Source organism: Nyctereutes procyonoides, unplaced genomic scaffold (genome assembly GCF_905146905.1).
Source record: "Nyctereutes procyonoides isolate TBG_1078 unplaced genomic scaffold, NYPRO_anot_genome, whole genome shotgun sequence".
NCBI lineage: Eukaryota > Metazoa > Chordata > Mammalia > Carnivora > Canidae > Nyctereutes > Nyctereutes procyonoides.
In genome coordinates this window covers 42,076,978-42,103,947 of record NW_026575131.1, presented here as the reverse complement: position 1 = coordinate 42,103,947, position 26,970 = coordinate 42,076,978, and the positions used below count along the sequence as shown (strand labels likewise).

Below are 26,970 nucleotides of genomic sequence, written 5' to 3'. Positions count from 1 at the left end.
CAGGTCATGATCTCAGGATCCTGGGATTAAGCCCCATATCAGGCTCCTTGCTCAGCAGGGAGTCTACTTCTCCCTCTTCCTCTGCCCATCTCCCTGCTCATTCTCATTCTCTCTCTCTCTCAAATAAATAAAATAGTAAAAAAAATTTAAAGGAACGAACTACTAATAACACATAACACATAGCAACATGGATGAACCTCTAAAACATGTAGAAGGTAAGCCAGACACAAAAAAGCACTTACTATATTCCATTAATATGAGGTTCAATAAGGGGTGCCTGGGTGGCTGTCAGTAAGCATCCAACTCTTGATTTCCACTCCGGTTATTACCTCAGGGTCAAGAGATCAAGCCAAGCATCAGCTTCTATACTCAGTGGGAAATCTGCTTAAGATTCTCTCCCTCCCCCTCTCCCTCTCCCTCTGCCCCTCTACTTCTTCCCTCTCTAAAAAGAAAAAAAAAATTTAGTCTAAATAAATGACTTTTAAAACTTACATTCATAAGAATCCAGAAACAAAGTTCCACATGATACCCACTGCATTGGGTAGAATGAGGTTTTTCTATGAGTAACTGAGACCTGATACAACAATGGCTTTAAAAAAAAAAAAAAAGTATTTCTTTCTCTGCTGCATGTAATGAGCTGTGATAACAGTCCTACAAATTCCAAGGAGCCAAGTTCCTTCAAAATTCCTGCTCCGCACCCTCAGCATGTTCCTTGTGTCTTGAGATTGCTGCTCAAGCTCTGGTCACTGTGTACACATTTCAGCCAGGAGAGAAGAAAGAGATCTGAAGAAGACTTTGTCCTCCATTAAGGACATTTCCCCAAATTCACACTCAACATTTCAGTTTTTATTGGCCAGAACTTAGTGCCATACTTAGATGTGCAGGACTTGGAAATACAGTCTTTATTCTGATCAGCTATATGCTCAGAAGAAAAGGGATGAAAAATGTCAGAAGTGTAGTTTTAGATCTTTACCCCAGTCCATTTCTTTATTCACCCAAATATTCATGGGCACTTACTTCTCACGTGTAAAATGCACTAATCCTCTCCTAAAAGAAAATAACCTCAAAGTTTCAAGAACAGAGAAGGAAATCGGGAGCAGTGAAGTGAGTGCTCCACATGGTAATAGACGGCTACTCTGTGACAACAGGGTAATGAGAGAAATGAGCCAGCACAGACAGGGTAAGCACTCAACCTGTCCTCTCCCTGAGCCTCAGCCTGGTGTTCTTCATGGTCAGGTCAAGGCAGTCTGGCGCACAAGGCTCCACATAACTCAGGCAGGAAGTAAGGCTTGCAGTTTGGAGGCAATGCCCTGACCTCCCTCTCGTTCCACTCTCTCTCACTTCCTCCTCCCCAGATGCAATGTCTACGAAGGGGAACGGGAACTCGGGTACAAAGCTCCCTGCAGAGATGCTGGTGGCCATGGGGGGCATAGCAGCAGGATCTAAGTGCTAAGACCATCTGTCCAACTCACATCAGAGTAGATGAGGGCCTCCCCTCTCACTCTAGAGTTTAAAAAGCATCACGAACACATTCCTAAGTTAAATGTGAGAAAAATTATCAGTGTCCCCCACCCCTGGTCAGGAGAGATACAGAACACACAGGTGACAATCCAAACATTTATTAGTTGGCATCTAAGATCTCCACACTCCATCACTGCCTCCACACAACTTGGGGTGAGCCTGGATGTGGCCACTAGCTACTGAGGAAGGGGGCCCCCATCACGGGGCTGCCATCACAGAGGGCCCATGTGCCACAGGCTGACCATGCACAGGGAGATCCTTGCTGGGTACAGGGGAACTCCTCGCAGCCCCAGACACACCCGAGGCAGATGTGGAAACCCCAGGCCTCCCACCTCAGCAGGGACATGGTGACACCTCTCTCTCTGCACCACCAGCAAGCTGACTGCTCTGACAGAGTCTCAGGTGACAGCCTGAGCCCACACCCAGCTCCGGTGCTGTCTCACTGCTCCTGAGGTCTCTTCTGTGGTCGGGGCTCTCCAAGATGGCAAGGACGCACCGGGGTCTGCCTTGCAGGCTGGCTGGCTCTCAGGCTGGCATGCTTGCACTCCCTCCTTCCAGGCAGGCAGAGCACAGCCAAGGTGTGGGTGTGGCCGAGGCAGGTGATTGGGGCATCAGGCTGGGGCACTTTCTGGGCTCCAGTCTTGCTGCCATCTTCTACTGTGTGGTCCTCTACAGGGTCAGTGGATGCCAACCAGAATTGCAGGAAGGGGCTTTTTTTTTTTTTTAAGATTTTATTTGTTCATGAGAGACACAGTGAGAGAGGCAGATACATAGGCAGAGGGAGAAGCAGGTTCCCTGCAGGGAGACTCATGCAGGACTCAATCCCGGGACCCCGGGCTCATGCCCTGAGCCAAAGGCAGATGCTCAACCACTGATCCACCCAGGCTCAGGAAAGGGCATTTGAGTAGGAGCAGGAGGTCAGAGGAGAGGCCAGGCCCGGTCTGAGACTCAGAAACAGGGGAGTGGGTGAGGGTGATCACGGGGCCATCAGGATGCCCAGCGGCAGCACCAGGCACAGAAGTGGGATGAGTAACACCACTGAATACAAAGAGGCAGCCTGGTTCATCACGTTAACTATCCACTCAGCATAGGAAGCAATGTCCATATAAACTCCAGGCACATTTCTATGACCACAGCCAAAGCCCCAGCTCACGATTCCCACCTGGACCCATGTGTCCTGAAATTTACAGACCAGAGGGCCCCCAGAATCTCCCTGGAGAAAGAGAAAGAAACAAACGCAGGAATGGAAGACCATCCACGTGAGAGCAAGCTGACTACACCGTAAGGCACTGGGCAGTCAGGCACAGGGACCTTCCCCAGGGACCTACCAGGCCCACCCTTCTGTGAATACGGAGAACTGAGAATTGAAAAGTTAATGGCCAGGGGTGCCTGGATGGCTCATTAGGTAGAGCATACAACTCCTGATCTCGAAGTTGTAAGTTTGAGCCCAACACTGAGTGTAGAGATTACTTAAAAATAAAATGGTAAAAAAAAAAGAAAGAAAAGTTAATGGGAAAACTTTAACATCCTCAGGACAATATTATGAATGACTGGTCATTTCCCAAACCATAGAGGCTGTTAAACATTTTGAATACCACCCCTGCATGAGAACCCCCAAAATCCATACATCTAGCTTAAAGTTTCTCTAGAACTCTTAACTCATATAGCCAGTTCCCTCCATATTTGACACTCCACTCCCAGACATCCCATACACACCCCATCTCATGCAGAACATTGCATGTCCTCTCCCAGATCTGCTCTGGTGCCCCCACTCTGCACCACCCAACTCAGACAGAAACAGAGAGCCCTCCTGACCTGCCCCTCACCCCCACCCTCCCAGCAGTCAGTGACTCAACCTCAGGTACACCCTCTTTACCCCCTAACCACCCCAGGTCCTACTCAGAACTCAGCAGCATTGCCTAGACGATGGAAACAAACACCTAGCCTGCAGTCCTGCCTGGGCAGCATCAAGAAGCTCAGCCCAGCGCTCTAGGCCACACATACTCCCACTCCAGGCCTCTTCCCTGGCCCTGTTGACCACCTCACTGCTCCAGACCTGGAAGATGTGCCCTAAACGTGACAGGTTCTCTCGCACCTCGGAGCTGCTGTACATGTGGCTCCCTCTCCCTATAAGGCTCTTCTCTTTCCAAGAAATCCAAATACTCATCCTCTGAGACCCAGCTCAAATGCCCCCTCCTCCAGAAAGCACTCAGTGCAGGAGTCCTGCAGGCACGCACAGGGGGACCCTGAGCGAACACCTTCAGACCTCACCTCATGTATGACGGGTATGATGTCTGTGTGGCGGGGTTATGACTGGGGGGTTAACAGAGCTAATGGGGACAGACGCTCCCACTGGTCACATGGGAGTGTGACATGGGAGGAACCCAATGAAAGGAACTCAGAGTGTTAGCATTACCCACTCCCTGACTTCCCCCCACTTTGGCAGTGTCCCCAGGCAGCAAGGGCTGCTCTCTTTTGAAGGAACAGGGCAGACCAGCTCAGGGGAGCAATGAGTGGTTCCCCTCACGAGTGAGAGGAGGTGACAGATGAACCAGGCCCTGGCACTCAGGAATGAGGAGACTTTGAGGGGACATCCTCAATGTGGAGGTAGAAAGGGGTCTGTGAAGTTACCTGACAAGAATCCTTGCCTGCTGCTTTATAGCCACAAATCATGCCTTCCAGTACTACACTCTTATTTGTTGTCATGGCTTTCTGAATCATCTCGTTACACCTCTTGTGGTGGATGATGTCTTGATCGACCTCTTGGAGAATATGTGCAACAAGTTTGCTGCCTGCAAGTAAAGAGGCTCAGCAGTGGGTGGTTCTGCACCAGTGGACAGGAAGCCCCTACACACCTAGAATCCCCTTTGAAAAAGACAGGGGAGTGGGGACTGTCCCCATTTGACACTGGAGGAAACTGAGACCCAAAGTTGACATGGGGAGGAAAGGTGGTAGGAACTAAGACAGGATGAAGACGAACCAGTCTAGATGGGAAGAAGGCAAGGCCTTATCAGCCTGAGAAATAATAATCAAGCCTCTGTTACCCTGTATCAATAGTAATAGTGACAGGGATCCCGTGCGTCAGTAACCTATCTTTACTTTAGAGCAGGACCACAGACTCTGGAATGGGTAGTGCCCCAAAGTTACCAATCCAGTCTCTGCCCAGAAATAGAAGGCCCTACAGGGATCCCCTACAGGGATCATCTGGCTCTGCCTGTACCCAAAGGGACACAAAGCTCCCTGACAACCAAGGCCAGTACTTTCAGAGAGGAACACTTCTGACTGGAAGACAATTCGTCACTTACTGAGCAGAACCCCACCTTGGAGAGAACTCCAAAGCCTTTGGCTCTGTCCCCAGGGAACCTAAAAATATCCCTAAGCCAGCCAGGCACGGTGCCACACAAATCTGCAGAAAGACTTTCAGCCAGGTATTTCTTCTCCTCCCGAGAGCAATTGCAGTTCCCAGGAAACCCATGCCTTTCCTAAACACCTACTGTGAAATGTTTCTGTTACAACAAAAGACCTCAACCAATTTCTAGGCTCACGCCAACCAGGAGCCATTACTCTGTTACCAACCTGTGGCCCCATTCCCCCTCTGCCAGGCAGTCCATCCACCTCCTGTCCCTCTCTTTAGCCTTTTTGTTTCAGGGATAGGGCTGCCTCCCACTTCCTGAGCGTGCGACCTGCCTCACAGTCTCACCATATTCTTCTTGTCTGCCCCATCCAGTCACCCAGCATGTGGTCCCAGCTTCCACCTGGAAAGTCTTCTGAGGAATGCATATAGGCTGTATGGTCATGCTGAAGTTTACAGGGTAGAGGAGCTGCAGAAGGGCAAGGTCCTTCTGAATGGATCCAATTACTGAGAGCTGAGGGTGGACAATGACGTTTCGGATAGGGACCACCACACTTGTGTTTTCTTCATAGATACTTCGGTCTCCCATCTTGACAGTGTAGCTAAAATGGCTGTGGGAGAGAAGACATGCCCTTCATGGAGACCTTGAGAAGCAACCCTCATGCCTTTTTACACACATTGCAGATGCTTACCAATCTGGCCCTGACCTCCCTCATCTCTCTTTCTACCACCCCATCTCCAAAAATCCTTGCTTCACACCTCTCAAAACTAAACTTGTTCGCTCACCCATACAATTGGTTTGGTTCACCAAATTAGTATTCCTAGTAAGGAGACCACCAGTGCAAACTCCTGTTTTTTAGTGTGTGGGCTTTGGCTGGACTAGGTTGGTTGGTTGGTTGGTTGGGTAGATTGGGTTGGGTTGGGTTAGTTGGGGTTGGATTGGGCTGAGTTGGTTGGGTTAGGTGGGGTTGGATTAGGCTGGGTTAGTTAGTTGGTTGGGTTGGGTTGGGTTGGGCTGGGTTTGGGTTTTATCAAGTTGCCAGGGCAACAGAACCTAATGGGTATTTGAGGAGAGCAGAGCTGGCTTCAGAACTCTGTATCCACTCATCACCCTCACCTTAAAATACAGTGGCCGGCAGTCAGCACCCACTGCTGTGTGATGAGGGAGCCTCCACACACGTGTTTCTGGTTGATCCTTAGGCTCACCTGCCAGGGCCACTTCCCTTCTTCGGCCGCCTCTCCTCCCAAGATTTTCGCAGTGACTTGGCCACACCCTGGGGTGAGAACAGCATGGGAGGAAGGACCTCAAAGAAACAGGGCCTGCTCCCGAGAGCCCGGGCTCCCCCGGGAAAGCACCAGCTGCTCCTCGGGCAGCCGGGAAGGCCACGGCCTCTCAGACTCCGGGGCAGCGCTGCCAAGTCCCCAGGCCCTGTACCCGCAGACCCCGAAGGCCGCGTGGACCCGTTCCTCAGAGCCCCGGGGCGGGGGGCAGGACGGGGCGGGCGGGAGAGGGCCCCTGGCTCCCCCAGTCTCCCCGGCCTCAGCCCCGCTCCGGGCTCCCAACGCCAAGTCACCTGGGACCAACTCCACCAGCTGGGACAGTATGGCAGCCTCGCGCGGCCTGGAGGTCGCCGGCGGCCCCGCAGCCCTCCACACGCTGGCGCCCGGGCCCTCAGGGCCGCCCCCCCCCCCCCCCGGGGACGACGGGGAGGACGGCGGGGAGGACGGCGGGGCGGACGGCGGGGCGGACGGCGGGGAGGACGGCGGGGCGGACGGCGGGGAGGACGGCGGGGAGGACGGCTGGGCGGACGGCGGGGAGGACGGCGGGGCGGACGGCGGGGAGGACGGCGGGGAGGACGCCCCGAGCGGAGGCGGGAGGAGCAGCAGCCAGAGCAGGAGGCCCAGCGAGCGGCCGCCCGGGGACGCCATGGGCCGCCCGCGCCTCGCCTCTGCCCGCCCCTCGCCGCCGCAGCCCCACGATCCGCGCAGGCGCGTGAGCGGTGGAAACGGCGCGCTCCCCGCCCCCGGGCCCGAGTGCGAAACCCCGAGCCCCGGCTTCCCCCTGGGTCCGTCTCCACCGCGAGTCCCACCGAACTCCGCGCGGGCCGGAGGGGTCGGGGTGCTTCTGAGGACAACCGCCCTTGATAGGGACCTTCCAGTTCCAGGGACCCCTTTGCCAAAGAGAAGCAATACAGTACGTCCGCCCTCGCCTTCTGTTGTTTATCTTACCTGCAAATATTAAGAATGTATGCATTACGTAAAATGCTTGATTATATATTTTTGGGTTTTTAAATTAAAGACTTGTGAAAAACACACACACACACACACACACAAATATATGGCCCCCATACCCCCCACCCCTACCGCACCCCGCAAGGAGCCTTAATTCTCCATGATGGTTCATCAGCTATGGGCTTCATTCACCAGACCAAGGTTTTGGGGTGGGGGGTGCTATACAGATTAAGTAGTTGAGACAAAGGAGTAGGCTGCTGTTCTCAGTGGCAGTGGCACCTTAATATATTAGCCACCACCAAAGATACCCACAAGTCAGTCCATTCTTCTTAGTACTTGGTCCCTGGCATTCGTCCTGGTGGCGCCTCCTTGGTCTTTGTGGCCTGAACGCCTTCTGCTAGGCCTCTTCCTCTCTGGGCTTCAGCATCCCTGTTGAGGTCGAGGAGAAAACAGCAATCCTAGCTTCTGAATTGCAGCACTTCCCACTTTTCCCTGGCCAAAAACAGGACAGCCAGTCACAGTGTTTTTCAGGATTGTGGATACTCCCCTCGCAATTTATTTGTCAACATCCTGGTGAAGGGATTATTCTCTAAGGCCTTCTTGGAGGTCAGAGAAGTAAGGGAGTAGGTCATACATCATGAATCCATTCTAATATTCTTCACTCTCTAACTCTTTGCATTCCTTTCTCTATGTTAAACCAAGGAATTTCTGGCATATCAAGTTCCTTTAGTGTGGTCCACCATTGAGTGGAAAACAGCCAGTATGTAGAATCTACAACATGTAGAATCATGCTCACCCTGCCTGAACCAGCAAACTGAATTTAGAATTTCTGGTAAGTGTAATCCTGATAAATGTGGCCCCAGGCCTCCCCAACCAAGCAAGAGTTCTCAGAATCCAATCCTATCATACACCTCTGATTTTTTCCAATGTAGATGAGCAAATTCTTACAGTCACTGAAAGAAGAAGGTGCTTCATAGAACAGCTACAGCAGTTGATAAAAAAACTTCAGTTCTCCTTAATGAAGTTAGGGGTAACAATATCTCTGGTATTGAAGAAGTGACTATGTTCACAAACCAAGGAACAGTGATCCAACTTAACAACCCTTAAAGTGCAGGCATCCTCGGCAGCAAACACTTTCACCATCACAGGCTGTGCTGAGGCAAAGCAGCCGACAGAAATGCTACCCGGGATTTTTTTTTTTTTAATTGGAGTTCAATTTGCCAACATATACCATATCACCCACTGCTCATCCCGTCAGCATATCATCCCTGCTCATCCTCCTCAGTTCCCATCACCCAGTCACCCCAACCCCCCACCCACCTCCCTTTCCACTACACTTTGTTCATTTCCCAGACACTACTTGGGATCTTAAACCAACCTGGTGCGGACAGTCTGGCTAGTTTAAGAAGATAGGCTAAAGCCCTGCCCACCCAATCTGTGGATGGAAAAGTATCACTTGCTACTGATGAAGATGATGATGATGAAGTTTCAGATCTTTTTTTTTTTTTAAGATTTTATTCATTAATTCATGAGAGACACACAGAGAGAGGCAGAGACATAGGCAGAGTCAGAAGCAGGACTCAATCCCAGGACCCCAGGATCACACCCTGAGCCAAAGGCAGATGGTCAACCACTGAGCCACCTGGGCACCCTGAAGTTTCAGATCTTGTAAAGAGTTTTGGTTCTAAAATTTAGCTTCTAAAGAAGATAAAACTTGAAGAAGTTACCAGGAGTTGCTATTTGATAGTTATAATTACTGCTTTTTAAAATTTTGTTCATGGACCTGACAAAACCTAGGTCTCTACACTATTCTCAAGCCTGAGCCTGTTGGACACTGCAGCTCTTTTTGGTTTTTGCTTAGACGCAATTCATTCTTTGCAGCTAATTAAACTGAAGAGGCCTGTAAATAAAGGTTGAAACAAGGTTAATAAAGTTCTTTGCCTAGAATGAATGAATGAATGAATGAATGAATAAATAAATAAATAAATAAATAAATATTATGATGAACATATTTGAAGGCTCTAGTTCAGACATCAGTAAATGTTTTCTGTGAAAGGCCAGACAGCAATATTTTAGGATTTTGAGGTACAAGTGAGAGTATTATGTTTAAGTTTCCATACAAAAAAGAAGGAAAAATTTCCACCAAAATATAATAATAATAGTAACTGGATATAATATTTTGTAATACAAATCTACTAATGAGATGAATGGAATTCTTTTTTGGGAGAATAACATTTTGCTTAATTGGATTCAAAATTAGTGTTCTCCATCATCAAAATCAATTGCAAATTTTCTGATAATGGTGATCTATAATGATATTTTATGCATTTAATCTTTTAAAATGTCTTTTCATGCAGTTAAGTGCTGCCAAATGCTGATATTAATCTGTAATCATATAGCTTTGAGCATATTCTTCACTTGGAAGGCATTTACTGAGTTATTTTAGGTTTTTCTCTTGATATTTGCCTTTTATTGTGTCATTACATTGCAAATTAATCACTTCACTGAAGTTTAAGTGGAAGCTCCTCAACTGCAGTTAGACAGATTTTGAAATATGTAAATTTCCTTTGCAGTGCTTACACAATTCCAAAAACTGCTTCTGGAGTTGTGGCAGAAAGCTCAGGAAATATATTTACTGCAAATTTTGGTTGGAATGCATATTTTGCTTGTTTTAACTTTTGACAGCACAAGAACTGTTTAAAACAGCTTGACATAACTTCTGATTCAAAAAACCTTGCCTATCATCAAAATGATTTTACTATAGTGTAAAAAGCAATGGAAAACTAATACAGGATGAGAAAAAAGAATAGAGAGGATACTGTTATAGGTCCTTGCACTATTTAAAAAAGCAGGGATCCCTGGGTGGCGCAGCGGTTTGGTGCCTGCCTTTGGCCCAGGGTGCGATCCTGGAGACCCGGGATCGAGTCCCACGTCGGGCTCCCGGTGCATGGAGCCTGCTTCTCCCTCTGCCTGTGTCTCTGCCTCTCTCTCTCTCTCTCTGTGACTATCATAAGTAAATTAAAAAAAAAAATTTAAAAAAAAGCAGATACTATTACTAGAAAGAAGAGGTCAATTGATTAAGATTGATTAAAGATAAACACTGTAATGCAAGGGAAACCAAGGGGAAATGTTAACTATAAATAAGAAAATAGCAAAGATAAAATAGAACCATAAAAATTACTCCATCAATTTCAAAGAAAGCAGAAACAGGAAAAAAAAGGATGGTACAAATAGAGAGCAATTGGCATGGGGGTAGATTTTAATCCAACAATATCAATACTTATATTAAAGGTAAATGTTCTATTAAATGAATTAAAGCTTCTATTACATGAATTAAAATAGATTGTCAGACTGGATTTTTTTAAAAACACAACTCATCTATATGCCCACCTTAAATATCAAAACATAAATAGGTTATATGGGATGGAATATGATATACAATGCAAACACTAACTAGAAGAAGGAGCGGTTGTATTACTATCAGGCAAAGCCAACCTCAGGAAAAAGAATATTATCAGGGATAAACAGAGACATTAATTACAGAATGATAAAATTTTAAATGTGTATGCACTTAAATACATCTAACAATAGAGCTTCAAAATTTATAGAGCAGCGAGAAAAAAGACAATCCAACCAAAATTAGAATTTGGAACTTCAATATGTCTTTCTTAATAATTGATAGAACAAGTACACAGAGAACTAGTAAGTGTACATAAGATCTGCAAAACGCTATCCATAAATTAGACTTAATGGACATTTATAGAATAATCTATCCTAGCAACAGCAGAATACGCTGTATTCAAATATGTTCATCCCAAGAATGAGCATATTATGGGCCCTTAAACAAATGGTAATAAATTTAAAGAACTGAAACTACAAAATTTATTCTCAGATCATAACAGAGATTAGAAACCAATAACAAAAATATCTTGAGGGCCACCTGAGAGGCTCAGTCAGTTAAGCATCTGACTCTTGATCTCAGCTCATGTCTTGATCTCAGGGTTGTAAATTCAAGACCAGTGTGGACAGCCCACCAAAAAAAAAAAAAAAGAAAGAAAAGGGAATGCCAGGTGGCTTAGCAGTTGAGCATCTGCCTTTGGCTCAGGTCATGATCCCGCGGTCCTGGAATCTAGTCCCACGTCAGGCTCCCAGGAGGGAGCCTGTTTCTGACTCTGCCTATGTCTCTGCCTCTCTCTGTGTGTCTCTCATGAATAAATAAATAAAATCTTTTTTTCTTAAATCTTGAAAATTATCAAATTTTTCAAAATTTTTTATTTATTTTTAAAAGATTTTATTTATTTGAGAGAGAGAGCACACAGGGGAGAGGGAGAAGCAGACTCTCTGCTGAGCAGAGAGCCCAACTTGGGGCTCAATCCCAGGTACTGGGATTATGAGCCAAATGCAGACATTTAACCAACTGAGCCACCCATGCACCCTCTATTTTTTTTTATTTTTATTTATTTGAGACAGAGGGATCAAGAGAGAGTTAAAAAATTTTTTTTTTAATTTTGATTTTGGACTTCCAGAATGGCTTTGTGAGGAATTTGGTTGATTCTCTCCCTAGAGCAAAAGCTGTTCAACTGGTGAACATTATTTTTTTAAAAAACACAACTATTCCAGGTCTCTGGAAATTGTCCTATGGGCATACAAAACATTGAGAAATATTTATACAAGAAAATCTACAAACTTGGTAAGAACAGCAAGAATCTGTGGCATTTGAGCCATGACCAGCTCTCATCCCCCCTCCTTGGCTCCATATTATGGAACTCTACTCTGGGCAAGTGGCCAAGACAATGGGATCTCCTTCTCTCCTAGCTAAGACTTCACCTCAGAAGAAGAAGGTAGCTGGTGTCACTCATTCTCCCAAGTCCCTCTGCAGAAGCCCTGTTCCAACAGACATGCCCAAGAGCACAGGATAGAGCTCCCTTCCCACACTTTGCTCCCATTCTTAGGGCAGAAGCTCTACCCCAGGCACAGCCGACTGAGAATTCTGGAGCTTCATTTGCCCCATCCCAGTTCACTCACAGAGCAGAGGTTCCACCTTGGGAAGGGCAAGTGTTCCCTCTCCCCAGTGCCCTCTCAGAGAACAGCACTTTCACTCCAGGAGAAGCGTGCTGCAATCCCCATCCTCAGCTCTGGTGCAGCAATACAAACATTCTGCTCAGGAGGAGAAGCAGCCTGAAAGGAGTGTGCTCTGCAGCTCTGCCTGAAATAGCTGAATTTATTTGGAACAGACGGTAGAGAAATTCATCCCTAAGGGAGTTGGTTTTAAAAAGGAGATCTTCCTGATGAGCAATTAAGAGAGAGTTGATAGCTCCATAATACTAGTGGCAAAAATGTCTGGAAGTCTAATAGAGAAAACTAGTGAAAGGGAGAGCCAAAAAGACTGTGCACAAGACTGCATTCTCAGGAGTGAATGGATAAGGAACTTCCAAGCTACTAGTCCCTGGCTGAACATGTAGGGGAAAAGTAAATTCCCTAAGCTGTGAAAGCCGTCTCCAAGATACACACACATATCCAACGGTAAATAGTGAAAATAAAACTGACCAAAGGAGCTTACACACAACCATTTACTATTGAGTGGCTTATGCTGATCCAGGGAAATAAGGGGGGGGGGAATCTGAGGAGGGATATCAGAGGGAAGTAGACTTCACAGAATCATCTTACCCAAGTCACTAAGCAAATAAACAAATGGCCAAATAAACACCACCACCATGCGTCCAGGGTGGGGTAGGGGGACACAGATCCAGTGTCCAGATTTGCTACAGTATATTACGTGTTGTCTGCCTTTCAATGACAACATTGCAGGACGTGCAAAGAAACAAGAAATACATAGGAAAAGTGGCGGATAATAAAAAAAAACTCTCCTTGGGGCACCTGCGTGGCTCAGTGGTTGAGCATCTGCCTTCTGCTCAGGTTGTGATCTTGGGGTCCCAGGATCGAGTCCTACATCAGACCCTCTTGCAGGGAGCCTGCTTCTTCCTCTGCCTATGTCTCTGCCTCTCTCTGTATCTCTCATGAATAAAAAACAAAAACAAAAACAAAAAAAAACCCTCTCCTTAAGGGGACAGTCTTCTATTTCAATTGATGCAAGAAAGCAAAATGCAACACTTTTCATGATAAAAAACATTCAGTAAACTAGGAACAGAGAAACTTCCTCAATGTGATAAAGGCCATATATGAAAGCCCCAGAGTGAACATCATACTAATGGTAAAAGACCAAAAGTTTTTCCCTAAGATCAGGAACAAGACAAAGATGCCCACTTTCACCACTACTCAATGTAATACTGAAAGTCCTAGCCACAGCAGTTAGGTAAGAAAAAGAAATAAAGGTACCCAAATTAAAGAAAGAAGTAAACTTATCTCTGTTCACAGATGACATGATCTTTTTTTTTAAGATTTTATGTATTTATTCATGAGAGACACCAAGAGAGGCAGAGACATAGGCAGAGGGAGAAGCAGACTCCCTGCAGGGAGCCTGATGCGGGACTCGATTCCAGGATCCTGGGATCACAACCTGAGCCAAAGGCAGACACTCAACCACTGAGCCGGCTACCCAGGCGTCTCGATGACATGATCTGTTATAGAGAAAACCACAAAGATTTCACAAAAAATAAAAATCTGTCAGCAATGATAAAGTCAGAAAAGATGCAGGATACAAAATCAACACACAAATATGTATTGCATTATCTAGTATATACACCGACACTGAACGATCAAAAAGGAAATGAGAAAAACAATCCTATTTACAATAGCATCAAAAAGAATAAAATACTTAGGAATAAATAAACTTAAGCAAGGAGGTGAAAAAACTGTACACTGAAACTATAAAATATTGCTTAAGGAAATTAAAGACTTTAAGTAAAAAGAAAGACATCCTATATTCATGGATTGGAGGACTTATGCACTCTTGTTAAAATGATATTATCCGGGATGCCTGGGCGGCTCGGTTAGTTAAGTGTCTGCCTTTGGCTCAGGTCATGATCCTAGGATCCTGGGGTTGAGCCCTGCATCAGCCCCACATTGAGCCCTGCATCTGGCTCCCTGCTCAGTGGAGACTCTGCTTCTCCCTCTCCCACAGCCCCTCCCCCACCTCAGCTTGCGTTCTCTCTCTCTCTCTCTCTCTCTCTCTCTCTCTCGGTCTCTCTCAAATAAATAAAATCTTTATTTAAAAAATAATAGGGGTGCCTGGGTGGCTCAGTGGTGGAGCATCTGCCTTTGGCTCAGCTCATAATCTCAGGGTCCTGGGATGGAGTCCCATACTGGGCTCCCTGCAGGGAGCCTGCTTTTCCCTCTGCCTGTGTCTCTCCTCTCTCTCTCTGTGTCCCTCAGGAATAAATAAAGAAAATATTTTTTAAATGATAATATTATGCAAAGCAATCTGCAGATTTAATGAAATCCCTATCAAAATCTCAATGACTTTTTTTGCAGAAACCCTTTCTAAAATTCATATGGAATCTCAAGAACCCCAAATAGCCAAAACAATCTTGAAACAGAGAACAAAGTTGAAAGACTCACATTTTCTGATCCTGAGGATGGCACAGCACAGAAGAGTGAAATACATTTCCTGGGTGTGCCCACTGAAGCCACCTCCCTCTGGACTCCTGAGGAATAGCCATCCACTAATCTCCTCTATACTCAGAGCCACTTGACATCAGTGTTGTGTTCCTTACCACAGAGCATCTTGTGATTGGCAGAGGCATTCACTTGACTTCCCCTTTTGGAGTCTGTGGATGACCCTCCTGGTCCCCATGTCCACATCCAGGCCCAGTGGGGAGACAAAGCCTTCTGCCGCGACCCCGGGGAGGCCATCAGAAGTACCTGATGGAGATACCTCTCATGGAGGCTTTTTTGAAAATTTAAATTCTCATTTTTATGAGGGGAGGGTGGGAAAGTGGCGGGGGAAAGAAGCCACAGGGGTAGGAGGAAACTAGAAGGGAAGAGTAGGGAGAGGAGCAGAGAGGAGGAAAGGTAAGAGGGAAAGGAAAGAGATGAGAGGGACTCCTGGGTGGCTCAGTGGTTGAGCATCTGCCTTCAGCTCAGGGCATGATCCTGGGGTCCTGAGATCAGGTCCTGCATCGGGCTCCCTCCATGGGGATCCTGCTTCTCCCTCTGCCTATGTCTCTGCCTTTCTCTGTGTGTCTCTCATGAATAAATAGGTGGAATCTTTAAAAAAAAATTAAACAGATGAGAACATAAGAGGCCAGGAGAAGGGAGGTGGAGGGAGGCAAAGAAAATAAGAAAGTGAGTTATATATACATAGGAAGATACAAAATGCATACCTTGTGGAAGACAGAAATGTGAAAAAAAAAACCCAAATGAACCAGCAGAAAAATTAATAAAACTGTAAGAAAATATAGACTAAGAGGGCTGGGGGGAAAAATCAATATAAAAAATCAATACCTTTCTATCCTGCAGCAATAAAGAATTAAAAAACATAAAATAAGATATTCCATTAATTATAGCAACACATACTTTTAAAAATACCTAAGAATTGGCAGTTTCACCATTGGCCCAGGCTCCTCTGACCCTTTTTCAGCCCTCCCTCCCCACTAATGGGGCTCCAGCCACACAGGCCTCCTGGATGTGCCATACTGGCTGTTCCCTCTGCCCCCAGACATCCGGATAGTTCATTTCCTCCCCTCCTGGGTCTATACCAGGGCTTGCAAACTTTTTCAATAAAGGGCCAGATAATAAATATCTTAGACATTGTGGGCCAAGAGACAAAATCAAGAATATTAAGCATATACTTACAGAGAAACAGAGAAGACAAACTTCCACAAAAATACTTATTGATGAAATTCAAAATATAATGACACCTGAGTCCTGGTTTTTTGTTTTTACTTTTTGGTAATAGACGTTTACGAAGGAGAAAAATGGAATTCTTTTTTTTTTATTTTTTTTTTTTATGACAGTCACACAGAGAGAGAGGGGGGGGGGGGCAGAGACATAGGCAGAGGGAGAAGCAGGCTCCATGCACCGGGAGCCTGACGTGGGCTTCGATCCGGAGTCTCCAGATCGCGCCCTGGGCCAAAGGCAGGCGCCAAACCGCTGCGCCACCCAGGGATCCCGAAAAATGGAATTCTTTTAGGGGGATACTGTCAAAGTCAAGCATTTCCAAGCATGGAACAGATTGCAAATGCTCTTCTGTAAGAACCCTTCTCAGCAAAGATGTGATGGGCCAGATTTGATCTGTACTCAAACGTCACCCCCTCGGTGAGGCTTTCCCAGGACACTCTTTTAAAAGTTGTACCCCGAGGCATCTGGGTGGCTCAAATGGTTAAGCATCTGCCTCGGCTCAGGTCATGATCCTGGGGTCTTTGAATGGAGTCCCACGTTGGGCACCCTGCTCAGTGGGGAGTCTCCTTCTCTCTCTGTCCTCCCACCCCCACACACACACTCATTCTCTCTCTTGCAAATGAATAAAAAAATCTTAAAAAAAAAAGATTGCGCCCCCACCCCACCCCCTCCGATCTTCCCTCTTCTCCTCTGATCTACGCTGCACTATTATTTTGCTCACATATCCATTTACTGTCCTTCCCTTCCATCTGTAAACTTTACGTAGGCAGAGTTTGTCCTGCCGCTGCTGTATTCCGAGTACCTGCAACATGTCTGGCACATGGTAGTCACTCGATAAACATCTGCTGAATAAATGAACGAACAGAATCATAGTGAAGCGAGGATGTGTTGATACCCCACGTGCTTAGAGCAGTGGCCCGCACATGCTGTGCTTAAGTATTAGTCACCGTTATTTTAGGAGGGGCCCTGCTTCTGGAAAGTGCAGGCCCCAGAGCAAACAAAATCTTCCAGCCACCAGACACCTTCACCTCCTCGGACCTGCCTGCTGAATCTCCTCTGTCTCTCTGCTCCCCCTGTCGCTCCTGGTCTCTGCCCACCACGCCCCCTCACTGGACTGTGTGTCCCCCTCTGCCTCTCTCAGTCTTTGTCCCTCATTTACAGATGAGTCTTCAGGACCAGCTCCCAGGGCTCCTCCCTGGTGCAGGGCCTCAGGCAGAGGCCTCAGCACCACCATGTGAGATGCCTTAGCTCTGCCCTCCTCCATTCTGCCCCCACGCACGGCACCCCCTCAGTGCCTAAAGATCCTGCCCCCCCCCATGTCTCCACCTGACTAACTGCATCTCAGCTCAGGTGTCTCTGCTCTGGAAAGCCTTCCCTAACACCCTCCCCCGGCCCCTAGGCTGACCCCTCACTGAGCACTATCATTCTGCAGGACACCTGAGCCATCCCTAGGTACCCCAGACTGAAGATTCCCCCAGGCCCTACCCCTACCTCCAGGAAGCTCAGGCCTGATCCCTGACCGCCCCCCACCGGCTTCCGAGAGCCCCCTGCCCCTGCCCTCTGAAAATTCCTAGTTGCTGGGGTCCACCCGGCCCTCCCCCGCGGGTCGCCCGCCCAAGCCCACAGCAGCCGCATCCTACACTGGAGGAAATGCCAGGTGAGGGGCTGCGCACTTTGCCAGGTCGCTGGAGGAGGCAGGGGGAAGCGGGGCGCCGGGCAGGGGTTTTGGCAGGACTGGCCCAGGGTACACGGCAGCAGGCAGAAAGATGGACAGATTTTTGGGTGAGCCGCAGCTGAGCTGGGACTCCGGGGCCCCTCCTCTCCGCCCAACTTCTCCGCCAGGCCGGGCGTCAGGGGCTCACCCGGGAGCCGCTCCCGCCCCCTGGCCCCGCGCCAGCCGTCATCCCCGTGAGGTCAGCCACCGGCCCGCGATTTCGGGGAAATACCAGCTCCTTATTGAAACCAGGCGGTGGTCAGGCCCCTGCTGCTTTCCCAGTAGAAACCGGGGTGTTTGTTCCGAGAGGAACAAGAGTGGGCAGGGCCTGGCCAGGGACGCGGGCGGAATGCCTGAGCCGCAGCACCTACCTGGCGGAGGGTCGGCGCCCCGGGGGGCACCGGGGAGCGGGGGGAGGGGCTCACCCGAGGTCTGAGCAAGGGCAGGCGGGCAGGCGGGCGCAGGAAAGCGGGGCCGACCAGGAGGAGGGGGCGTGGGCCGGCGACCCGGAAAGCACGCGGGGTGGGGGGGCAGGCGGGGGGCCCCACACAGGAGCAGGGCCGCGGGGCCGGCGGGCTGGGGGCGCGAGGCCCTCCCCTCCCTGGCGCCCCCGCCCCGCGCCCCCGCCCGCCCGCCCGCCTCCTGCAGGGGGCGCCCGCGGGTCGCGCTGCAGGCCGGGCCCGGGCATCTGGAGCGAGTTAGGCGCGGAGGCCGGCGGGCGGCGGCGGCTGAGCTCATCCCGGCCCGCCCGCTGCGGTCCCGGCGCTGGAAGCGAACGGAGCAGAAGCGCCGCGGGCCGCTCGGGGCCGCTCGGGGCCGCTCGGGGCCGCGCGGCGGGAGCGTGACTCCGCCCGGAATGTGGCCGCGAGCGCGGCGGCGGCGGCGGCGTGTGTGTGGCTGGCGCGCCGCCGAGGGAGGGCCGAGCCCCGGGGCCGGCCGCCAGCGGAGCGGGTGTCACCGCGTGTCGGGGCTGGCGACGGGGTGCGTGTGCGCGCGCGTGTGCTCGCTAGTTACACACCTCCCAGCGCATACTCCCGTTCTACCAAGTGCACGGGGCTGCACGAAGCTGGGGCTCCCGGTTCCTGGCCCTGAGCCCGTGTCCCTGTGCCTGTGCACGCGCATACCCACACACGCGCGCGCGCACACCGTGGCCCACCTCCCCTCTGCCCACTGCCCAGACACAGACAGACTCTTCCTGGTCTTGCCCCCTCCCCCTGCACGCCCCTCCTTCAGGAGGGAAGGAGATACCCCTTTGCTCCAGGGTCATGGCTAACCGTGGCAGAGACCACACGGGGCGACACACACCCAACATTCCTATAAGAAACACCTTCCTATCAGCAGGCTGGGAGAACCAACAGGCAGGTTGCAAGGTGGTGGCAAGTCTTGGAGAGGCCCCTTGGTGAGATAGGCCCATCGCTGCCAGGGGTGGGGAGCCAAAGGGGCTGGTGGTCACTGAATCCCACCTCTAAGGTCCTTTGACACACCCCCCCCCCCGCAATGGGCTCTGAGGTTACTGCACAGGGTATGAAGGGCCTCAGAGGCCCCAGGACTCCCAGGGCCAGGAGGCAGGGTGGGGACATGGCACTGTGCCCATCACCAGACATAGTGGGGAGCTGGGGCTTGACAAATGCCTCTGAGCATCCAGGGCTCCCCTGACCCATCAGGCTGGTTCTTGCCTCGGGCCCTCACTTAAGGGATCAACTGTCCCAGCCCTGGGTAACTGTAGCCTCAGCTGTGCTAGAGACCTCAGGGAGCTGGCACTGGCTACCCAGTGCTTGCCAGCCTTCCTGGCTGGGCTTGCGGCTCTGTCATGCCCCCTTATCCTCCTCGCTTGGCCCAATAGCTAGCTGGGCAGTGGCTCTGAGATAAGGACCCTACCTGCAGGACAGGGCACATGAGCCCTTCACCCTTCCTCACCAGATAGTGCTCAAAGCACACTTTTGCAGAGGGCTGGCCCAGAGCTCTAGGCCTCTGAGTTGCCTCCACATCCCCCCACCTGTGGGACAGAAAGGAAACCCTGTCCTGGGTAGGCCTCCACAGGAGGTGGCTCTGCATCTAAAGGGATATGCGTCTATGGCAGCCACAGGGTCCTCGGCTCCCAAGACACTGGAACAAGCTGGGTGAGGGTTTTGTTGTTTTTTTTTTTTTAACCGGAATGACTCTGGTTTGTAGAACCAGAGCTTCCAAATTACTTAGCAAAACATGTTTGCTTTTTAATTAACATGTGCTTGCAAAACAATGGTTTTAATTAAAGTGGGTGGGGGAGAGAAGGGACATGGGGGAGAATATTTCAAGGAGCTCCAAGTCCGGGCCAGATTTCTTAAAAATAAAATGGGAGCTTTGCCCCAAGCCAGCAGAAACTGGGAGGCCAGGCAGGCTCCTTGGGAAGCCCTAAGCACAGCCCTACCTGCCTCCACAGCTCTCCACTTCCCTCGCTGAGAATTCACCCTTTTGCTGACAGTCTCATTACTCATTTACCCAACTGTTCCCTGGGCTCCCTGGGAAGGGATGGTCTTTTAGAAAGCAGTTTTGCAGGTAAGGGGCACCAGATAAGAGACCGGGGACAGCATGAGTGAAGACGCAAGAGTGTGGGCCTTATTTGAAGAGAATATTAAGTTCACTGGGGAAAGAGAGAGCAGAGGTGGAGGAAGGTGACCCTGAAAAATCCAGATTCCCCAGACCGGTGGACTGGAAGGGTAGAGCTGGACCAGGAGATGCGGAGGTCCAAGCCCCAGGGAGCTAAGTAAGGGGAGGGGGTCGAGCTGGGGCCACGGATATAGGGGTGGAAGGGAGGGTAAGGCTACCTTGGGCAGAGAGAGGGATTTGCAGAAGAAAGGGAAGGCATGTGGGAACTGGAAGCAGGAGGGAACCTGGAGCGGGGGACCTGGGCCTTGCTGGGCAGAGGCTGCTGGGCAGAGGCTGCTGGGCCCGGCTGCAGGTTTGGTTGGTCCAGCAGGGGGCAGCGTTGACCCCATCATCCTGGGCTACTGATGCACCCTCGGGGTCCTAGCCAGTAAACGCTTCAGGAAGAGTGTGAGTGAGATGATCCCTCAGGGTCTCTGACTTTAAAAGCCAGCACTAGGGTGAAGCCTGGGGTCAGAGGTCAGCACCAGGATGGGCCAGGATGTTGCCCCCCTCCCAACACAAGTTCAGGTAGAGGGAGATTGACCAGGAAGCTTTTGGGGAGTGAGGGCACTCCCAGAGTTCAGGTCAGGTGGCCTCACCCAGGACCCTGTTTCTCATTAGGGGCCTTCTAGCCTCCCCCAGCCTGAGCCCCCACACGAAACGTGCCTCCCTGTACTTAATTCATTACACTGGGCAGGGTGGGAGGCCCAGCAGGGCGGGGGTTATTTTTTTCCCCTGAGCTCAGACATTCCTTGCTTTATTATTCTCCACATTTCAAAGCAGCTGTCGCCTCCCCCAACCGCCCCCAGCCCGAAGCTCAGAGTCCAGAAGGGGCCTCTCCAGGGCTCTGAACAGCAGAGGCTTCCACACCTCCAGCCCAGCACAGGAGAGAAACTGTGGCTCAGAGGTAGACCCCCAGGGCAACCTGAAGGGACCTCCCCCAACAGCCTGCACCTGAACTTACCTACCCCCAAGCTTGGATCCTCCTAGGTGATCCCTACCCCCACTGCCCTGCCACCATCCTGTAACATTGTGTTCCCTGCCTCTATTCACTGGCTCTGGACCACTTTTCACACTGGTGACCTCAGGGGCCCCCTCTCCATTGCAGAGCCAGCCCCGGTGTCCCCCACCTGGAGCAGGTGCTGCTAGGACAGTTCTCAGGGTCCCTGCCCTGTTCAGGGCCTTAACAGAATGAGCTCTGGCTGGGTCAGCAGCCTGACAGAGGGCAAGGCCCTTCCTGGATCAAGGGATCAATCCAGAGGACGGCAGGGCTGGGGTCAGCCGAGACAGTCACCTAGAAGCTAGACCGGGAGCAACAGTTCTAAGGACCCAGTTTTGGAGAACTAAGGAGGCCGTGGACAAATGTTTGCCTCACATCAGAGAGCTGCCCACCTGGCAGAGCTGCCTCAACAGGAGATGAGCTCCCTGTTGCTGGGATGGTCAAGCAAATAACAGCTCATCAGACTTGCCCTGGAGAAGAGTTTGGCCCAGATGTCTGGGGCCCCTTCCCACCCAACTTTGAGGTCAGAATCTGGGGCTAGCAGAGAAGGTCCCCACTCTAGATGAATGGAATTAGGGGTCCCTTCTCACTCATTTGGGGATGGCAAGGCAGGTCTGGAAGCAACAGGAGACCTGGGAGCCGGAGCAAAGCTCGAGCAGGACCCACCTGCTCACTACAGTGTCCTGGGGCCTGGGGAAAAGCTGGGCACGCAGCAGATACTCCACCATCGTGTACCAATGAATGAAATGGGGTCTGACCAGGCCCTCCTCCCAGAGCCCGCAGAGATCCGGGCCTCCGCCTCCAGGAGGCACTCTGAGCACAGGGGGAGCTGGGATGGGAGCCCAGGTGGGGCAGGCAAGCTGAGAGAGCTGAGGACTGAGTTTGGAGTCACTCCTGATATCATTTTGCCCCTGAAGACCCTACAGCCAAGCAGGTCTACCCTGTGTGTGGGGCTTGATGGCTGGATCCTCAGGTGCCCAAGAGGGTAGGAGTCACTCCGTCATGTGGCCTGAAGTGTTACCGTCTGGGGAATGGGCTGCCCAGAGCCCAAGCTCCTGAGGGAGGAAGCAGGTGCCAGTAGGTCCAGAGCTGTGGAATCTGGGTATGTCTGTCTCTTGGGGGTTCCCAGCCCTGGGCTCCTTCACTCAGACCAGGCCATACAGAGGGAGCTGCTGAAGCTCCTGGGCTGTGCCCAGCTTCCACCTTTAACCATCCCTCAGCCCTGAGCACTGTTTCTCCTCCCGGGGCTAGAAATCATTAAGTATTTATGCCTTTCCTGCCTCGCCAGCCGCCACCCCACCGCTGTGCTGCAGCTAGACACAAGCAGCTACTGCCACTGGCTTCGCACCTCTGGCGGCAGATGGGAACAGGTATAGGCACCCAGAGGCTTAGAGACACTTGGAATCACAGGATCCCAGATACTGCCATGAAGGAAGAGGAGGATCACCCCTCCAACCCCCCCCCAACCCTGACCTCATCAGTGCCCGCCTCTCTCAAAGGCTCATCTGCATTGGCCCTCCCCAGTCTCCACTCCCCGCTCCTTCCCAGCTGGCAGGGCCAGGCCTCTGTCATCACTGGCATCTGATAATTCCAGGATGCATGGATGAATGAGTGAATGAATGAATGAGTCAGTTCAAATGAGCCTCGGGCCTGAAAAGGATGGGCCCCATTCAGGGGTCTCTATCCAGGGGCTTGGGAAGATGTTGATTGCAACAAACTGTGAGATTTTCTCAAAACTTAAAAATTGACTTGTAAAAAAAAAAATAAAATAAAAAAAAAAATAAAAACAAAATAAAAAAAAATTGACTTGTAAGATCTTATTTTGCCAACCAAAGACATGAAAACAACAGCCACCAGCTACCATTGCCATTGTTTTGTAAATAAAGGACAGTCTCAAGACAAAAAAAAAAAAAGCCAGCCTCATGGGATCTTGGAAGAAAGACAGGCAGACCTTGAAAATGCATAAGCTTCATAGAGACACCGTGGGCCACCAACATGGGCCTTACTTTCTCTCGTGAAAACTTTCTTGGATATTGTCACAAAACTGGGCCCTGGGGCTTGGGGACATCCATATGCTTCCAAGCTCTACCAGGACCAGAACCCTTTTTGTAGCCTTCCTGACTAGAATCGGTGTTCCTCTGCCTGCACACCTCTTGGGACAAGGTGCTCACTACCTCTCCCAGTTAGCTCCAGAGCTGGGGGATGTCATTCTGGAGCACCTCTAAGTGGCTTCCAAGCCTACTGTGGGAGGGAGGGAAGGGACCACATGGCAAGTGAGATGGAAGAGGTGCCCAGGGGAGGAGGGAATACAGCAACTTCCAGACCCAGGGCATGGGAATGGTGGGGGGAAAGGGGAGCTCATATTCAGCTGGACCAAAATATTAAAAAAAAAAACAGAAAGTTGGCCAAGACTTGAGACTTCCCAAAGGGCACTGTCTCCTCGTCTCTGGAGTTCCAGAGTCTTCCAGCTGCCTCACTCCATGCCCTGGCCCTCCAGAAAGGCTCTGGTGTCCTCATTCTCTCTGAGCCCCCACTGGATAGGTAAGTACCCAGAGCCATAGGCCAGAGAAGGGAACACAGGCTGCAGGCATCCGTAGGCAGTCCGGGGAGGAGGGGGCAGGCTGGGGCCCTTCCCAGCCTTGACCTTCAAGGCCCTCCCCTCTCCAAGGGGCCCTGGGCCCTGGCTGCTGAGACCAGAGGGGGCACTTTGGGCGGTCGGCCCTGGGGAGCCTCGCGTACACACACTCACACACACTCCACATTCCAGCTGTGCTCTGTCAGCGTTTAGGCAAACCAGGATTGTGTGGCTTTGGGAAAGCGGGAACAAATAACCCCCAAACTTGGGTGAGGGCAGGCCTGGGGCTGGGCAGAAGGGACCTGAGAGGACTCCCAGGGAGCCACTTCTGTGCCAGGTCACTGGGTTCAAGGTCTGGGGTTTTCCTGCTGTCCTCTGAGGCCACAGGGTCAGCAGTCCTGGAGTGAGGGTGGCCCTGCACCCAGCCAGGCTCATCCGGGCCCCCTCCCCTCCACCCTTCCCACCACCCAGGCCCTCAGGACCAACAGGGCAGCGCTCCGGCCAGGCGTCCCCCAAGCACCCACGTCCACAGCACAGGGGCTGCCTTGACATCTGCCGCGGCCTGATTTCTTTTGCCTCTCCTCCCACGTCCTCCGCAGGCCGCCCCAGCCTGCCTCTGACTTCATACAATCCACCCTCGATTTCTCTTAAGGTCATCAGCTTTCTGTCGGCCCCTCTGGTGCAAAGCGCTTTGGGCCCTAGTGTCCAGTTCCTCATACCTGCCATATGCTTTCCTGCCTTCTCGTGACCTGGTAAGATTTTCCTCCAATACCCTGCCTGACTCCATTCTACCTCGGCCTGAGTTCTGGCCTTCTAGGCCCCCTACTTAGTGCTATGTATTCCATGTCCCAGTGGTGACCCCTGGAACCCCAAGGACGGAGTCTAGAAAGAAGCTGCAGGGTGTAGCAGGCTGCTGAAAGCCAGAAGCAGCCATGTGGGAATGTCAGAGCAGAAGGACGGTGGTTCTGGGGTCCTGAGGCTGAACTCTGTCTGCCCCTGGCCCCCAGTCTCCTCAGGCTGCTCCACCGATCCCCTGGATCAGCCTGAACCAGGACTGAAACCAGAGGTGAATATTCCTGCCACCTTAGAAAGACCTCAGAGATAAGGCCTCAAGCCAAATGGGGGAAGTGAGGCATATAGAGACCCCAGATTAGACCCCATCTCACAGAACATGGGACCTGGCACTTGAGGCATGGAGGGGACTAGGCTAACAGGGGGACAAAGTCTCTGCGCCCTCTGATCCCTTTCCACCGGCCGCAGGGCCACAGGCTGGACCACCCTGCTTGAGGGGGGAGCGGGGACAGTGTTTATGCAACTGTGGGCAGGCCACAGCCTGGCTGGCAGTGCTGCCTGCCCAGCACCAGCACTGACTCAGCAGAGCCCCCCAGCACGTACACGCTTAGACATGCATGCAAACAGGCAGACGTGCACATGCACAGAGGCACACACAGGTGTGCATATGCACAAACATCACACACATATACAGGTGTACACATGGGCATCTCAGGCACCCACAGGTACAGACACAGACACACGGGCATGCGGGTGGGCACATGCACACACAATCACAGTGGGACAGACAGAAATAAACATTCCAACTAAGGTGGGGAGGAGGGAAGCCGAGTGAGGAAAATTCTCACCCCGCACCCCCCGCAGCTGAGTGGCACCCTCTAGGTCCCTCCACCCATCCACTCTGACACTTGTACCTACAGCCAGTGAGCTGAGCCCAGGAATGACAGCCCACCTGTGATCAGCACAGCCACGTACAACAGGCAAAAGGCCCCAGAGTGGCAATGTGACCATGGCTGGGACAGAGACACATTCCAAGCAGAGTGGAGCCCCAATAACTAGGATCAAACCACCCCAGCCCCAGCTTGTCAGCCACAACAGCCCCCACTGTACCCCCTACCAGCCACCTCCAACCAGCCTATCCCTCCTCATCCACACAGGAAGACTGATGGGTCTGGGCTGCAGAGTGTCTTGGGGAGATGTGTGGGATGCTCCCTTCTGCTGCCACACCAAGCTGAGGAGGGTGGTACCTCCTGGGAGCCAAGGGAGCATGCGAGCACTGCAGGACCATCCCGAAAACCAGAGAAGGGACAGGCATTCTTGAGAGTACATATCGCCGTGCCTGGGGATGACAGAACAGGTGCGATTCCCTGCCTGCTGGACTCCAGCCCAGGGTGGGCATCCCCAGAAAGAAAAGGCTGGGATCTCCCAGTCCTTGGTGGCCTCTGGAGACTTTTTTTTTTTTTTTAATTTATGATAGGCACACAGTGAGAGAGAGAGGCAGAGACACAGGCAGAGGGAGAAGCAGGCTCCATGCACCGGGAGCCCGATGTGGGATTCGATCCCGGGTCCTCTGGAGACTTTTGAAAGGTGGCTCAGCAATTCCTGGGCTTGCTGTGCAGGAATGAAGTGGCCGGGGCAGGCAGGAGCTGGGGGCCGCCCAGAAGGGCATCAGCCTCAGTCACGTAGCTCCCCACCCGGAGCCCTGATTGGGACCAAAGAGAGGCCCTGCTTTCCTGTGGGGTCCCCAGCCACCAGTTGTCCAGGGAGGCCAACCAGAGTCCAGCAAGTCCACACGTACACAGGAGACACCCCCAGTAACAGAGGCCACCGCAGCAAGGCCACATGTGCCTCCATTCCTGGCCCCACCAGCCAGCCAGACTCTGCACCATGAAAGAGCCGACCACCATCCCTCACCTGCCCCCCGGAACGGGATCTGGGGCTGGAGTGCATTGTGCCGAGACAAGAAAAGGAACCAGAAAGCCTCAAAATCTGCCTAAGATGTTGCTGAGACTGGTTTCAAAGTGGCTCTGATCGCTTTTCATCTCCACTGGGCCAAGTGTGCATCTGCTTCTCTCTCCCAGACCCTCATACCTTGTCACCCTGCCTCTGCTGGCAGTCAGAGTGATGCTGATAAAGCATCACCCCCATCCCCCACCTGGAGCACACACCAAAGCCTGTGCAGACCCTTGGTCACCTCTCTGCCTCGCCCCCCCCCCCACCACCACCACCACGTCCGCATGGCGCTGTCTGCTCTCATCTCAGGGCACTCGTGCTCTCTGCAGAAACGGCTTCCCTCGAGGCCCACGGGGCAGCCTGGAGCCGATGCCCAAGTGCCCCACACAAATGTTCCAGCCTGCCTC

At 51.4% G+C, this 26,970-nt stretch overlaps 1 protein-coding gene across 1 annotated transcript; it reads right to left on the bottom strand.

Annotated features, from left to right (window-relative positions):
- Positions 1 to 1,669: 1,669 nt before the first annotated feature.
- Positions 1,670 to 21,971, bottom strand: LOC129522140 (serine protease 42-like). The gene is made up of 8 exons (XM_055344292.1): positions 21,910 to 21,971; positions 19,497 to 19,614; positions 18,250 to 18,624; positions 17,990 to 18,194; positions 5,991 to 6,147; positions 5,222 to 5,484; positions 4,153 to 4,313; positions 1,670 to 2,734 (listed from the first exon to the last, which is right to left on the bottom strand). Exons 1-8 carry the CDS (start codon positions 21,969 to 21,971, stop codon positions 2,498 to 2,500), a joined length of 1,578 nt encoding a protein of 525 aa, XP_055200267.1. The 3' UTR covers positions 1,670 to 2,497.
- Positions 21,972 to 26,970: the final 4,999 nt, after the last annotated feature.